Raw genomic sequence first — 13,728 nt, 5'->3', positions numbered from 1 at the left:
AAGACCCAAACAAAAAAAAATTCAAATAACTCCCAAATCCATAAGATATTATGTTTATTATTTTGGTTTTTCATAAAAAAAATTCAATTAAGACCCAAATCCAGAGAAAAAAAATGGCCTGACCCAAAAACTTAAATCCATTACAGAAAAAAAAAAAAAACAAAAACAACCCATCATTATCATTCATCATTAATACCTAATCAACTTTACATTATTAAATTATTGATGAAATTAATTCATTGCAGTGGGGTCCACATATCAGCTTTTGTCTTCCACTATACTTATAATTGTACACTCTTTCTAGACACTTGTTTTACTCAAAACATGACAACACATTTCTACACATATAGAAAGAATCTTTCTTCTACATGGTAGAATTCACCAAAATAAAAACTAAAGAGAAAAGAATAACTAGGAAGATGTGTCCAGTCAACAAATATTTTAGCAATTTTCTCACCCTTCAGGCAAAAATAAGAGAGGCTAATTAAGAACAAACCGGTTTACTCAGAAGTTAATCATCCGGACCTTTCTACAGAGAAGGCGACACAAGTCATTATTTTATTTTATTTTTGAATTGCAAGAGCTAACAAAGTAGTGTTATAGGCCGTTCCATTAAACTTGAGCAAACAAAAGAAAAAAAATTACAAGAATGACGTGACTTAACAAAACTGATGTTTTTAACATAATATCAAGGAGTTGCAATGTAGGAAGGTTTAAAAACAATGCCATAATTTGTATTGAATTGGAGTTCTACAATCATAGCTAAAAAAGGGTGATGAGGCCCTCAATTAGAATACTCTCTGAAAACCAGTGCATGCCTAGCCCTTTCACTATGCAGAAATTGCTTGAAGCATCTGAAAGCATTTGCATGCAACATCGGTGCTGGTGAGGAGGGTTTGCAGCTCGTTTGTGACATGATATTTACTTCCAATCATCAGGTGCAATTCACAATCCTACTTAATGATATGCTTCTTTGTGATGAAATAACTGTGCCGCGCAAGGGATGTCCGAGGAGGAAGAGAGCAGACATCAACTGTAGGATTTAACGAGATGCGCTGGAATGCTTTGGCTCCCCTCAAGCTCCACCCTTGTTAATAAGCTTTTTAAGCTCGGATGGACCCCACATATCCAGGGAACGCCGAACGGTTAGAGTTGCACATTGAAACAATCATGACACCGTCCCATTATTTGCAAAAGCTAATTCGCATACAAGAGCAAGGTGGTCACTTCCCCATTGCTGCACAGAAGCAGAGTTGATGTATGATGATGACAAATTCTGTGTGGAACAAAATATACAAAGAAGCCTTGTATTTAACTAAATACCTCGCTGGGGAGTCCTCCAGTTCTTCTAAGAATATCAATGGGCAAGGTTTCAAGAACTCTTACTGGAGTGAGTTCCTCCGAATGCCTATTTACCGCTGGCATCAGTACTGAAAATTTGGTAAACGCAAATGATTTTGGGGGTTTAAAATGAAAAAAATATAATTACCAAATATAATCAACAGTTCCCATGAACTTGGAGTGGTATGATGTTGCCAAGGGCTCCCCAATATCATCTCTTGTACCATGGTTTCCCTGCAGCAGAAACTAATGAGATTTATGCAAGATTAACTTCTAAATATCAGTTGCCAGAAACTGAAAAATATCCGACAAAAAAAAGCTACTTGCTCCAAAGAGCATAATTAGCAGATTGAAACAATTTAAGAGAAATTAGATTAGAGACAGAAATATGGCTGCCAGATTAAAACATAAAACAAGGGCACCATTCTGAGTACTGTCGAGCTAGAAGGTGCTGAAGATAAACATATTCAATTAAAATGACAATTTTTCCCCCCTGAAGAGCAGAAGTAGCAGATTGTAACAATTTTAGTTGGAAGAAACCCAAAAATATGATTGGCAGATTAAAACACCATACAGGAACACCACTGTAAGCACTGCGGAGGTTTAGATGATGCTGAAGATTGGTGACTCCAATTGCGCCAGCTGCAAGGTTTAGTTCTTCCATGGTCCATCCATGAAGAAATTGCCTTGAACGGGATATTGAAATGCTGCAACAGATATACACCCAATAATTAATTAATGAATACATAACACTTGGATTACACGTTTTCGAACAATTATTCCAGCCCTATGGAATAATAAAGAGACAACTTATCATGAATTATTAGAGACTTAAATGATCCTGAATCTGATTTGTCACTTTATACGGAGGGGTTCGAAGATGAAGTCATGACTCATGATACATAGTACTTAAAATAAATGACTTTGTACGGACTCAAAACCAACCTAGCTTCATAACCAATCTGTGATCTGAAAACTCTGCTATTGGACTGTATTTCAAGTTGTCCGGACATATTTTTGCGATTATGCAATTGGATGTCTAGCTGCAGAAAATAAAGCAATAACTTAGTTAATAAAAACTCTAAACTCATTCGAAGCCATATATCTAGAACACATGCAGTTAACAAAAACAGTTCCCTCAATCCCATGCATAAACCAAAAGGCTAGGGCGCTAAGAAAGGAAAATTAAACACCAAATCAAATAACAGACTGCATTAAAAATAACAAGCTAAAATGCTTTAGATTATACCATGATTAGAATATGGCAAACTCACCTTGGAAGAAGCCAGGAATTCATATATTGCACTCTGAAAAACATGAGATTTAAACAAAAAGCAGCGATGAAGTAGCAGCACATTTGACCCCTAATCAGAAATTGTTCATCTTCTTAGTACAAAGCAAGATGTTACCTGTGGAAGACTATTTAAATCCCCAGCAATAATAACAGGGATACTACCCCATTCTTCTGATAACTTGTAAGCTTTATCAAGTAAAAGTCTGACCTATCCATCATGTAAAGTAGCAAAATTAACTGAATCAATAAAATAGATTAGAAAATTTAATCAACCCTAAACAACTAAATATGTTTCCTCCCTTTTGGTACAACCAGTGAAGCAGAATGATTTGCCAGCACATGCAAAATCAACATAATGCACCCTCACTACCTGGCCAAGTTTGATGTCTCCACGATTTGGGTTGAAGAGCACATGTATATTTCCTATTACAAATCTTTTTCTCTGGGTAGATGATGTCCTACAGATGTAGATAAATTAGTTTCAAAATGGGAAGTATGAAAAGTGTGAGCATGTACATGACAGTTCCATTTTTCTTTTCAAAATTTTCACTTAATACTAGCTTTGCAGCTTAAGATTAAGGCCACATGTTAACAAATTTTATATACTTTAGTATCCATTCCATGATATTTAAATAAAATCCTCGTTAAATTGAAAGATTCATCAGAGACATCAAATAATTGTGTTTATATTACCCATAACCCATTTTCCCGAAGCCCAGGGAGAAACTTACACTGTTGTTAGTCCAGATGTTTCGGATTCTGGTTTATCATTTCGTGCCTGCCAATTGCCAAATAGTGAAATAAGAACTAATGTTATAAAACAAATTATCAAACTTAAATAAATGGCTTCATGTGTATAAAGAGCCTATAGTATACTAAGTAAAAAGAACTTAATGGGTCAAAATTTGCATTATCTGTCATAAATCTTTATTATTCCCTTTTGCTTTTTTTCATGTTGAAGACCTGAAGTAATCTATCATAAATCTTGTTAATCAGGACCATAGAGGAAAAACAAAATATAGACAAGAAACACAAAACTAGAGAAGAGAAAAAAAAACCATAAATCTTTTAGAAAAATAGAAATTGATTCCTAATTACCTCCAAAACACAAAGCTGAGCAACATTGTTACGGAGACCAAATCTTTGGAACTCTATATCTTCTTGATGCAAAAGAGTGAATCTGCAATTGGATTTCAAAATATACTGTATTTAGGCCAAATCTGGAGCTCTCATTTTCAATTGCTATGTTCTATGATTGGTACATCTTTGATCTGTTGGAATTTTGTCGCATCAAGGAATATTTAGAACAATCATCGGTCATCAGTGACTTAGTGTTAAAAACATCAGATACTGGAGAAATTAATGAGTCACAAAACTAAATTACTTAACCACTAAGCCAGTAATAGGTAATGGACACCCACAATTTGTCTTTCCAGAATAAAGCACAACCATCATGCGCATCCCCTGTGCGAGCCTGAAATGATCAATAAATGACGATGACAACCCATGTACAGACCTTGATCAAATATTTGGAAATTGGAATATTATGGGACAATTCAAATATTTATACTACACACCTTATAAACACCTTTGAAGCCATTGTTTTGGAATAGATTATCCAGATCATTGAAATGATCAACCTCCTGCAGGCAGTCATAGGAGTTGTGAGAAAATAATTCTTGATAATCTAATGGGATGCATGATATTAGCTTAAATTTCAAAATAAATACTAAACAGGGTAAAAGTTAAATTAAGATGATTATGTCGACTAGCATTAACTATAGTCATTTAGCAATGGCATGAGGTACCATGTATAAAAATATCACAGGTTTCACAAAAATATTTGTTGAATAAATGACCATTTGTACTCATGAAAGATGATAACGCCGACATATATACCCATGATAGATCGAAACTGATCTTGTACCCACGAGAGTTGCCCTCCATGTGACAAAAATACCCTGTTTTGGTTAAGTGCTTGCTTCGTTATTATCCGAACCTACGTGGCATCCCAACCCTCCAAAACCCTATCCCTCTTCAATTTCATTTCTAATTTCAACCACCCATCCCTATTTCATGGCGGCAGCTTCCTCCTCCTCTGCCGCCACCACCGCTCTTCCGTCCCTTTGCACTTTCGTCTCATCCTCATGCTCTCTTTCCCAACTCTCTCTCTTTTTCAAACCCTTCTCCATCGCTGGCGCTCGACTTTCCGCAAAATCAACACCTTCTATCAACCCTATTACGCGCTTATATCTCCGCCACGGATTCTTCTCATCCCTCCCATGGACCATGCCAGCTCCGAAACGGAATAGTCTAGAAGCTCCTTACAGTCTTCTATGTCTAGTTGCTCGCGGTTGCTCACGGAGAACGTGGTGAACTTTGCTCACCGAGTGCAGCGCTCAACACGGAAGCGGGGCTTAGGGGCCGATCTTGACGAGCTCGTTTTGGATGTTGGCGAGGCCTGAGTTTTGGTTTTCGATGTTCATGCAGGCTTGTGCAATCATGGAGTTCAGGTCTTGGGTTTCGATGCTGATGAAAGTGAAGCCTCAAATGATGAGGTTAAAAGCATGAAGATGGAAAAGAGATTAAGCAAAGCCATTATTATTTGCTAGAGTAGTGAAAAAGTAGTAGGATATGTGTTCGTATTTGTGTTGTTCAGAACCAACTTTTATTTATACAAGAGTTTTTGCTTTCGGAGTTCAAGTGCTTTTCTTGAGAGTAATATTATTCACATTCACTTTGTGCTTTTTTTTTTTTCTCTGGACAAAAGTGCCAAGTAATTCCAAAGCTTGTTTTTGATGGAGGCATGGCATGGTATTTCCCATCCCCATAGATGTTTTGTGATTGTTTGGAGCTTCTCACTGTTTGATGAAGGGGGTTTGGAAAAGAGGGAGAGTTGGGATTTGGGAAGGAAAGCGCGGGGATGAAGCGATAGTGCCAAGTAACGGAAGAGCAGCAGTGGCGGCAGAGGAGGAGGAAGCTGCCGTCATGAAAGAGGAATAGGTGGTTGAAATTAGAAATGGAATTGAAGAGGGATAGGGTTTTGGAGGGTTGGGGTGCCACGTAGGTTCGGATAATAACGAAGTAAGCACTTAACCAAAACAGGGTATTTTTGTCACACGGAGGGCAACTCTCGTGGGTACAAGATCAGTTTCGATCTATCATGGGTACATATGTCAGCGTTATCATCTTTCATGGGTACAAATGGTCATTTATTCAATATTTGTTACATTTAACCAATAGTTGTAGCTAATAAAAAGAATACATATGCTAAACAAGTGCCTTTCAAAGCTCAAAAGTATATCCTAAATGTAAAATGTCCACAAGTTACAAGAAGCTTATTAGTTGTGCTATGTTATACATATATAAAATATATCAGGGAAGGATTATCAAAATACCTGGAAACACAACACGCTTGCATTGTAGGTATTGATCTCTTCAAATATGAGCCTTTTCCGCCTCTCCCACTCCAAGAAACTACGTGGAGTATTCGCATATAAATCCAGATGCTTTGACGCATTTTCAACACCGAGTATGTTGTATGAAACTATAGTAACCTTATCTACAAAGCAAATGAAAGAATTCTCAGATAAACACAATCCACTCTAAATCACAAACATTTTTAACAAAATGCAGAACAGAACATTAGTCGTTTCATCATTAATGTCAACAATAAAGCAAATACAATCATTCTCTAGATTCATAACAAGTTCAGTAAATTGCACAGACCAAAATATAGATCAAATTAAATTCTTCATTATTTCTTTTCCTTTCACTTGAGGTCACAATATCAATGCATTAATCTAACACTAAAAGTTGTCAAACTTCTGCTACAATGGATAATAATCCTAACAAAACTCACTTTCTATATATACTAACATATTTGCAACCAACTATTGGTGAAAATTAAAGGCATAATTTCATGGGAGAAATAAAATTCAGAGAAATTGTTTTCCCTCAACTATATTGATCCGTAACAATTCTGACCATTGAAGTTGGAACAATCTGCAGAAGAAAAAATCCATCTTCGGGAACACGCTCCGCGGCTGCTGCTGCCGCCGGATTTTCCAACTCTTCTCTTCTTTCTACGATTTTGGGACGAAGAACTAAAGGCTTGAAACCGGTTCAACCGGTGAGATTTGTGGGTTCCGGTCGAAGTATCCGACTTCGGCGCCAACCGGCGCCGTTTAAAGTGAGCATCTGATGGTCCCGAACGATGAGGTCTTCTCCGCTTTAACCGGTAATCGGTGTTTGGATTTTCCGGTGGAGGAAGTCTGTCGTTGCGTCTGGCCATGTCGTCGGAGAAGTTGATGGCGGTGGAGCGTGCGGCGAATTAGGGTTCAGGGACGAGTCTTCGCTCCGGTGGTTGCTTTGGAGAAATTAGTCAAATTACAGAGACATTTATATCTTTGAATATTACAAATGGCCCCCCTCAAATATTAAATATTGCGTTTATCTTCTTCGTATTATTTAACTAAAATAATTTTTTTACATACACATGTAAACTCAAAATTAAATTAAATTAAATTCAAGAAAGTACACATCTACAAATGAGAGATGTTTTAAATTTCGTATTCAAACTCAAAATTTTTAATTGAATTGAAATTAAAATCTTCATAACTTTATGTTTTTATTTATTCTTTTTTAGTGGTTAAAGAGTCTATAAAAATTATCCATATAGATTTATATACAAAAACAGTGCAAATAAATAAAGAGTCTATAAAAATTATTCATAAAATTTTTTTTTTTTTATGCTTGAAAATTATTAACAGTGCAAGTCTAATGGTAAATGAGAAAGTTAGATCAAAAGAAAAAGGGATGAATGAATTTGAACTTGAAGCAGAGCAAAAAGTTTCATTGTAGATGAAGGACTACTGTACTAAATAATAGGAGAGTAATAGTGAATAAGAACCAATTGTTTAAGTTGTTCATTTTGTTAGAGAATTGAGTAGTAACTTGAATATATGGAGCGCATGAGGTGAAGAGTGAATTAGAAAAGAATTTTGTTAAGAATTGTAAGGAGTTTTTCCTTCAATTTGAAGTAGGGGATCTCACTTATTTTTCTTAGTTTAATATACTATACTATACATATATTTCTGCAATAATTTTTTATTTTTTTTCTATTATTTATAATTGTTACAGATTCAATTCATAAGCTTAACATTTGGTGCTCTCGTTGAGAGGCTGACCCAGTATGAGCTTTAGATGAACTCGTTCGTTTATCAGATGAGATAACTGCATTATAAAAAAGTCAAATTAAAATGAAAAGCAAATTCTCAACAAATGACAACAGACTGTCTGCTATAGAAAAAGCTTTAAAGGATCTGAACGCTACTTTGAAGGGAGCATTTAAATTGAAGGAACCAATGAAAAACTCTGGGATGGAAGGAACTCCTGCTTTCTCATGTCCTCTTCATATTCCTTGCTATCAAACCTCAAACGAATAAAAGTTGAGCTGGCCATGTTTGATGGTGAAGACATTGAGGAATGAGCCTTCAAGGTATGAGAATATTTTGAATAGTACGACGTTCTAGAAGATATGAGGGTACGTATGATCTCCTTTAATCTCATTGGACCTGCATATAATAGGTACAGATAGGGTTAATAACAAACATTCAATATATATGAAAATTATTTTTAGATGCACCAATTGTTAGATTTGGACAAAATATTTTTTATGATTCTAAAGCTACACTTAAGGAGTTGAAGTAAGTGAATATCGTGATTGAGTATCAAAATTAGTTTGAGGACCTATTAAATCAAATTATGGGACTCAGTGAAAAGTGACTAATTCTTTGTTTGTATCTGGTTTACAAGAATATTTGAAATGTGAGCTGCTGCTGGCAAAACCCACCACTTATGTATCTGTTGTTTCTTTAGCCAAATTCTATGAACAAAAATGTCAAGCTACTACTAAAATCACCCCTACCAAGCACCCACACTCCCAAGGCAATACCCGAACCTGAACCGACCTACTTTACCAAGACAATCCCTGCCTCTAATCAAACCACCCACTCATAACTCCCAAGCCCCCAATAAACTCAACAACACCAAGTCAGACACCAGCAACACCATTTAAAAAATTAACTGTTGCAGAAATTAAACAAAAACAAGAAAAAGGCTTATGCTACTATTGTGAAGACAAATGGTCACCAATCCATTGCTGAAAGATATCATGCTACCTATTAATTGGCGAAGAGGAGTTGCAAGAGATCCTAAAAGACCCATAACCAACAGTTATTGAGACCTCAGAACCAAAAAAATCCATTGTTATCTAACTCACTCAACCAAAAACCAGTTTTAATACTATGGTTGGATAGTACTAACCTACCACCTTTGGGTTGAAGGGAATATATAAGGAGTACCCTATGTTGATTCTTATCAATGGAGGAAGAACTCATAATTTTGTGAAGGCTAGTGTGGCGGAAAGGCTTAAGTTTCCAGTACAACAAGTTACACCTCTCTAAGTGTTAGTCGACAATGGAGAGGTAATTGGGTACAAAGCACAATGTGAGAACACTCCTTTGGTAGTGCAAGGGGTACCAGTTCAACATTAATACCTATGTTATTGATTTACAAGGGCAAACATTGTGTTGGAAGTGCAGCGGCTCATGTGCTTAAGCTATGTTATTACTCACTACGGGTTGTTGACAATGCAATTCAAGGTGAATGATGTTAAAATTATGCTCCAAAGAGAGAGACTACTCTCAGCGGAGGAAATTAGCAATTAAATACTACACAAGCTGGTGACAAGTAAAGTGGTTGCTGATTTTTATCATTTAAAGGTGATTGAGAATGGAACCAAGACAGCCGAAGCGACTATGCCAACAGAGGAGGTGCAAAATCTCTTTGACAAGTTTAAGCGGGTTTTTGAAGAGCCTACCATGTTGCCCCCACTACGGGAGATTGATCATCATATTACACTTATGTCGGGTGCCAAAGCGGTGTGTGTGCGGCTGTACAAGTACCCACATTTTCAAAAAGAAGGAATGGCTAGGTTGGTAGAAGAGATGCTGGACTCGAGTATTATACGAGAGAGTAGGAGTGTTTTCTCTAGTCCTGTGTTATTGGTGGAAAAGAAAGATGGAAGCTGGAGGTTTTGTATGGAATATCGTGCACTGAATGTGATTACCATCAAGGACAAATTTCCGATTCCGCCAATGAGAAGAGATTTTGGATGAATTGTTTAGAGTTGAGTATTTTTCTAAAATCGATTTACGGTCCGGTTATCACGAGATTTGCATGAATAGGATGCTATTCCTATGACTGCATTCCAAACCCATGAAGGACACTATGAGTTTGTAGTGATGCCGTTTGGGCTCACTAATATACCCTCCACATTCCAAGCGACGATGAATCTCATTTTCCATCCATACTTATGGAAATTTATTGCTGTATTTTTTTAATAACATCTTGGTCTATAGCAAGTCATGAGAAGAACACCTCAATCACTTATCTACAACCCTTAGTACTCTATCTCAACATTAGTTTTTTGTAAAAAAGTCTAAATACATTTTTGGCCAGACTCAAGTGAAATACTTAGACCATGTTGTGTGCGCTCAAGGGGTGAAGGTTTATCCGAAAAAGATAGTGGCCATACAAGTGTGGCCTAAACCAACCACCCTCAAGCAATTACACGGTTTTTTGGATTTTATAGGATACTATAAAAAATTTGTTCCATACTATGTAAGGTTGGCAGCATCCTAACTGAACTATTTAAGAAGAACAATTTTCACTGGGACCAAGAAGCAGATGAGGCATTTGAGGAATTAAAATCAGCTATGGTAAGAATCCCTATTTTGGCTCTTCCCGACTTCTCCCAACCTTTTACAGTGGAGACAAATGCTTTTAATACAGGAGTAGGCGCGGTTCTTTCTCAGAATGGGCACCCTATCGCCTATTTTAGTAAGAAACTTAATCAGAGACTCTGAGTAACATCGGCCTATGTGAGAGAGCTCTATGCTATCATTCAAGTCGTAGCCAAGTGGCGGCACTATCTGTTAGGACGGCGGTTCCTAATTAAGACTGATCATCAAGGGTTGAAAGAGCTCATGACACAAGTAATTTGACACCAGAACAGCAACACTATCTTTCTAAATTATTGAGCTATGAGTTTAAGATAGAGTACAGACCTGGTAAATTGAATCAGGTGGCGGATAAATAGTCCCGGATGCCTGAAGAAGGAGTCGGTGCTGAATTGAGGGCTTTGTCCATTGTGCAATCATTGTTGTAGACTACACTAAGGGAAGCGTTGGAGCAAGATCCTGTCACCAAGGAATTGTTTGATCAATACCAATAGGTAGGGATAGAAAAAGAACCTGAACCCGTGGGTTCCCGCACGAGAAGGAAAATGGAGACCCGCTAAGTATATGTTTAATGTTTTTTTAAGTTTTATTTAGAAACAAATTAATGATGTGCATAATATCTAAATTTGCACCAATTAATTATCCAAATTTGTATCATTACAAGAAGAGAGTACTATCACCGAGCTATAATTGTCGATCAAGATTTGTTATTTTGTTTTGTTGAAAATTTTTCTATTTCATTTTATTTTTGTTTGTATGTTAGAGATTTAGTTGAATAATGTTGAATTGGGTTTAGTAATATTGAATGTGTTTGAATTGGGTTTGATTTGATACATTTAGTAGAATTGTATGAAAATTTTCATGGTTGAGGTTTTTTTTATTTTTTAAATTTAATATCTACGGATACCCATGGGTATCCGCCTCTCCCGCAGGGAAAAATAAATGGGCACCCATGACGGGAATGAGGCGAGGACAGAGGCCAAATTTCTAAACAGGGATGGAGAGTGAGGGAAGAGCCTGCCCCATGGATACCCATTGCCATCCCTACTGGCAGGAAAAGTTGAGTTCAAATTACACAGTGAATGATGGAATTATGCTTTATTAAGGAAGGTTGTTTATACCTGATTTTCAAGAATTGCGTGAATTGTTATTGCAAGAATTTCACTCCATACCAAAAGCTAGACATGGCGGCATACTGAAGATTTACAAGCTATTGGGTGAGAACCTCTTTTATCCAAAAATGAGGTCAAACGTGCAGTGTTTTGTTGATCGATGTTCAAATTGTCAATTGACTAAGTATGTGCCAACAAAGTCACAAGGGTTGTTACAACCCTTGCCAATCCTAGCTCGTCTATGGGTTGACATCACCATGGATTTCATTGTCCAGCTTCCAAAGTCAACAAGTTACACGGCCATACTGGTGGTGGTGTATCGATTTAGTAAGGTGAAACATTTCACATCCCTGAAACCTGGCTTTATAGTAGAGGACTCCATAAGAGCTTTCATTGGAACGATGGTAAAATTACATGAATTTTCGATGTCGATTGTAAGTGACCGGGATCCCCTTTTTCTGAGCCGTTTTTGGAAGAATTTGCTCACCTTTAGTGAAACTCGCCTCTTCTACAGTATGACTTATCACTTGCAGTCAGATGGCCAGACCGAGGATGTTAATCGCACCTTAGAGTAATACCTCCGAGTCTTCACCATTCCCACCTGAAACTATGGAGCTCCTTTCTTCACTGGGTTGAGTTCTGCTATAACTGAACCTATCACTCTTTATTGGAAAGGACTTGGTTTTTAGTAAAGCTTTTAAGCCATTCTTTCCTTAAAAAAATATGTTAAACTATAGTATTGTGTTGGGTCACTATGAGAAGCACTTTTGACAATTAGTGAAAAATTAAGTAAAAGAATATAAGATGAGAAGATATTACATCCAATTAAAAATTTGAGTAAAGGACAAATAGGTCCCTGACCTTTTTAAACGTGGACATTTTCGTCCCTCAAGATTTAAAAATACATTTAAATCCCTCACCTTATAAAATGCATGACAATTAGACCCCTCCGTCGAGTTGGGGTTCAAAACGGCAACGCAACATGCTGACTTGGAAGGGTAAAGTGTTAGGTGTCCGTTTTGGTTGCTGATGTGAATGGAGAATAAATTTTTAATGGACAAATTAGTCCTTGATGCCTAACATCTTGCCTCTGCCATGCGAGTTTCTACTCAAAGACCCTCCTACTCTCCTCATTCTGATTATTCTAAAATTTGTTCATAGCTTGCTCCAATTGATTCAAAACCTCCATTTCACCATACAAATTCTTAGTGTTACTAACATACCTATCCATCTTCCTCACCATACCTTCCATATGCTTAACCAAGAACCCTAATTCATTGACATCTATGACCCCAGTCACAATGTCACCATACACATGCTCAAATCCCTGCAATGCAGAAATAGAACACTTCTTCCCTAACCTGAAAACGACGCTAACGACGCGGTTCAACTCGTCGAGCTTCTCGGCGAGAGCAAGGTCGAGGAGATAGAAATGGTCGGAGGAAACGAGGCTCCTAATAGCTTCAGAGGTCAAGATCTCATTCTTAAGCCTCGAGATCTCAGAATCCGAAAGGGATTTGTGAAGGTGAACCGTTTTGGACATGACATTGGTTACTTCAAAAGAAAGAATGTCAATGGTTACCTTATCGTTGTTCTTGATGGTGCTGGTATGTTGCTGCTGCTTCCTCTTTCCTGAAGAAGTTTCTAGAAGAAGGGCGTGCTTGAGATTGGAACTGACTTGGTTACCCATCTTCACAATCCAGGCCTCTGCAATCAGGTTCATGTGAGTTAGCATCACTCCCTTCACCTTCCCTGTGGTTCCTGAAGAGTAAAGAATAGCTACCACGTCAGACTGACTCACCTCCACTTGTTCGAGTTTGGCGCCGAGTCGACTCACTGTCATGAGCGATTCGAACTCGGGCGAGTCGATAAGGACGGTTTCGTGACGGAACTCATCGGGAAGGTTGTTAGCCGCTAATGACGTGGCGAATGCGATGGTAGGTTTGCTAAGACGGATGATGCGCGTGAGATCGGAGCGCGTGGCAAGTGGATTTGCCGGCGAAACAACGACGCCGGGGGAGAGGAGCGCGAAGTGGAGGATAGGAACGTGGAGAGAGGTTTGGAGAGAGGACCAAAGCGGTGTCGTTTTTGGAGAGTGTGAAGAGGGATGTAAGGTTGGCAGCTAGGGTTTCTAAACGGCGGATGAAATCAGCGTAGGAGAGGTGGCGGCCGGTGG

The 13,728-nt window shown here is 37.8% G+C and overlaps 1 protein-coding gene and 1 pseudogene across 3 annotated transcripts; both read right to left on the bottom strand.

Annotated features, from left to right (window-relative positions):
* Positions 1-526: 526 nt before the first annotated feature.
* LOC107642107 (DNAse I-like superfamily protein) lies at positions 527-7,071 on the bottom strand. Of its 3 annotated transcripts, none has more exons than XR_015883450.1 (14): positions 6,623-7,071; positions 6,034-6,197; positions 4,213-4,278; positions 4,057-4,109; positions 3,734-3,815; positions 3,367-3,413; positions 3,006-3,093; positions 2,751-2,843; positions 2,616-2,648; positions 2,287-2,384; positions 1,916-2,048; positions 1,490-1,575; positions 1,324-1,430; positions 527-1,237 (listed from the first exon to the last, which is right to left on the bottom strand). XR_015883450.1 is itself a non-coding variant. In XM_088487863.1 (14 exons), the coding sequence occupies exons 1-14, from the start codon at positions 6,927-6,929 to the stop codon at positions 1,169-1,171; spliced, it is 1,404 nt and encodes a 467-aa protein (XP_088343989.1). In that variant the 5' UTR covers positions 6,930-7,071; the 3' UTR covers positions 527-1,168. The 3 variants fall into 3 exon arrangements, 1 of the variants encoding a protein (XP_088343989.1); XR_015883451.1 differs by having other exon boundaries at positions 1,324-1,418; XM_088487863.1 differs by having other exon boundaries at positions 1,324-1,408.
* Positions 7,072-12,558: 5,487 nt separating this feature from the next.
* Positions 12,559-13,395, bottom strand: LOC148566111 (protein PSK SIMULATOR 1-like; annotated as a pseudogene).
* Between the last annotated feature and the right edge of the window lie 333 nt (positions 13,396-13,728).

Source organism: Arachis ipaensis, chromosome B5 (assembly GCF_059453495.1).
Source record: "Arachis ipaensis isolate K30076 ecotype BB chromosome B5, ASM5945349v1, whole genome shotgun sequence".
Taxonomy (NCBI): Eukaryota; Viridiplantae; Streptophyta; class Magnoliopsida; order Fabales; family Fabaceae; genus Arachis; species Arachis ipaensis.
The sequence above is the reverse complement of the archived record's forward strand: the minus strand, read 5'-3'. Positions and strand labels throughout refer to the sequence as shown.

Bases quoted from the DNA above. Each gene is read 5' to 3' on its own strand.
- LOC107642107 (XM_088487863.1), bottom strand. From the start codon at position 6,929: ATGGCCAGACGCAACGACAGACTTCCTCCACCGGAAAATCCAAACACC. The intron at 3,816-4,056 runs GTGGGTGTCCAT...ATCCAATTGCAG, and splicing joins TTATTCTGGAAAGACAAATT to ATTCACTCTTTTGCATCAAG. The intron at 2,844-3,005 runs GTAGTGAGGGTG...CATGATGGATAG, and splicing joins GAGACATCAAACTTGGCCAG to GTCAGACTTTTACTTGATAA.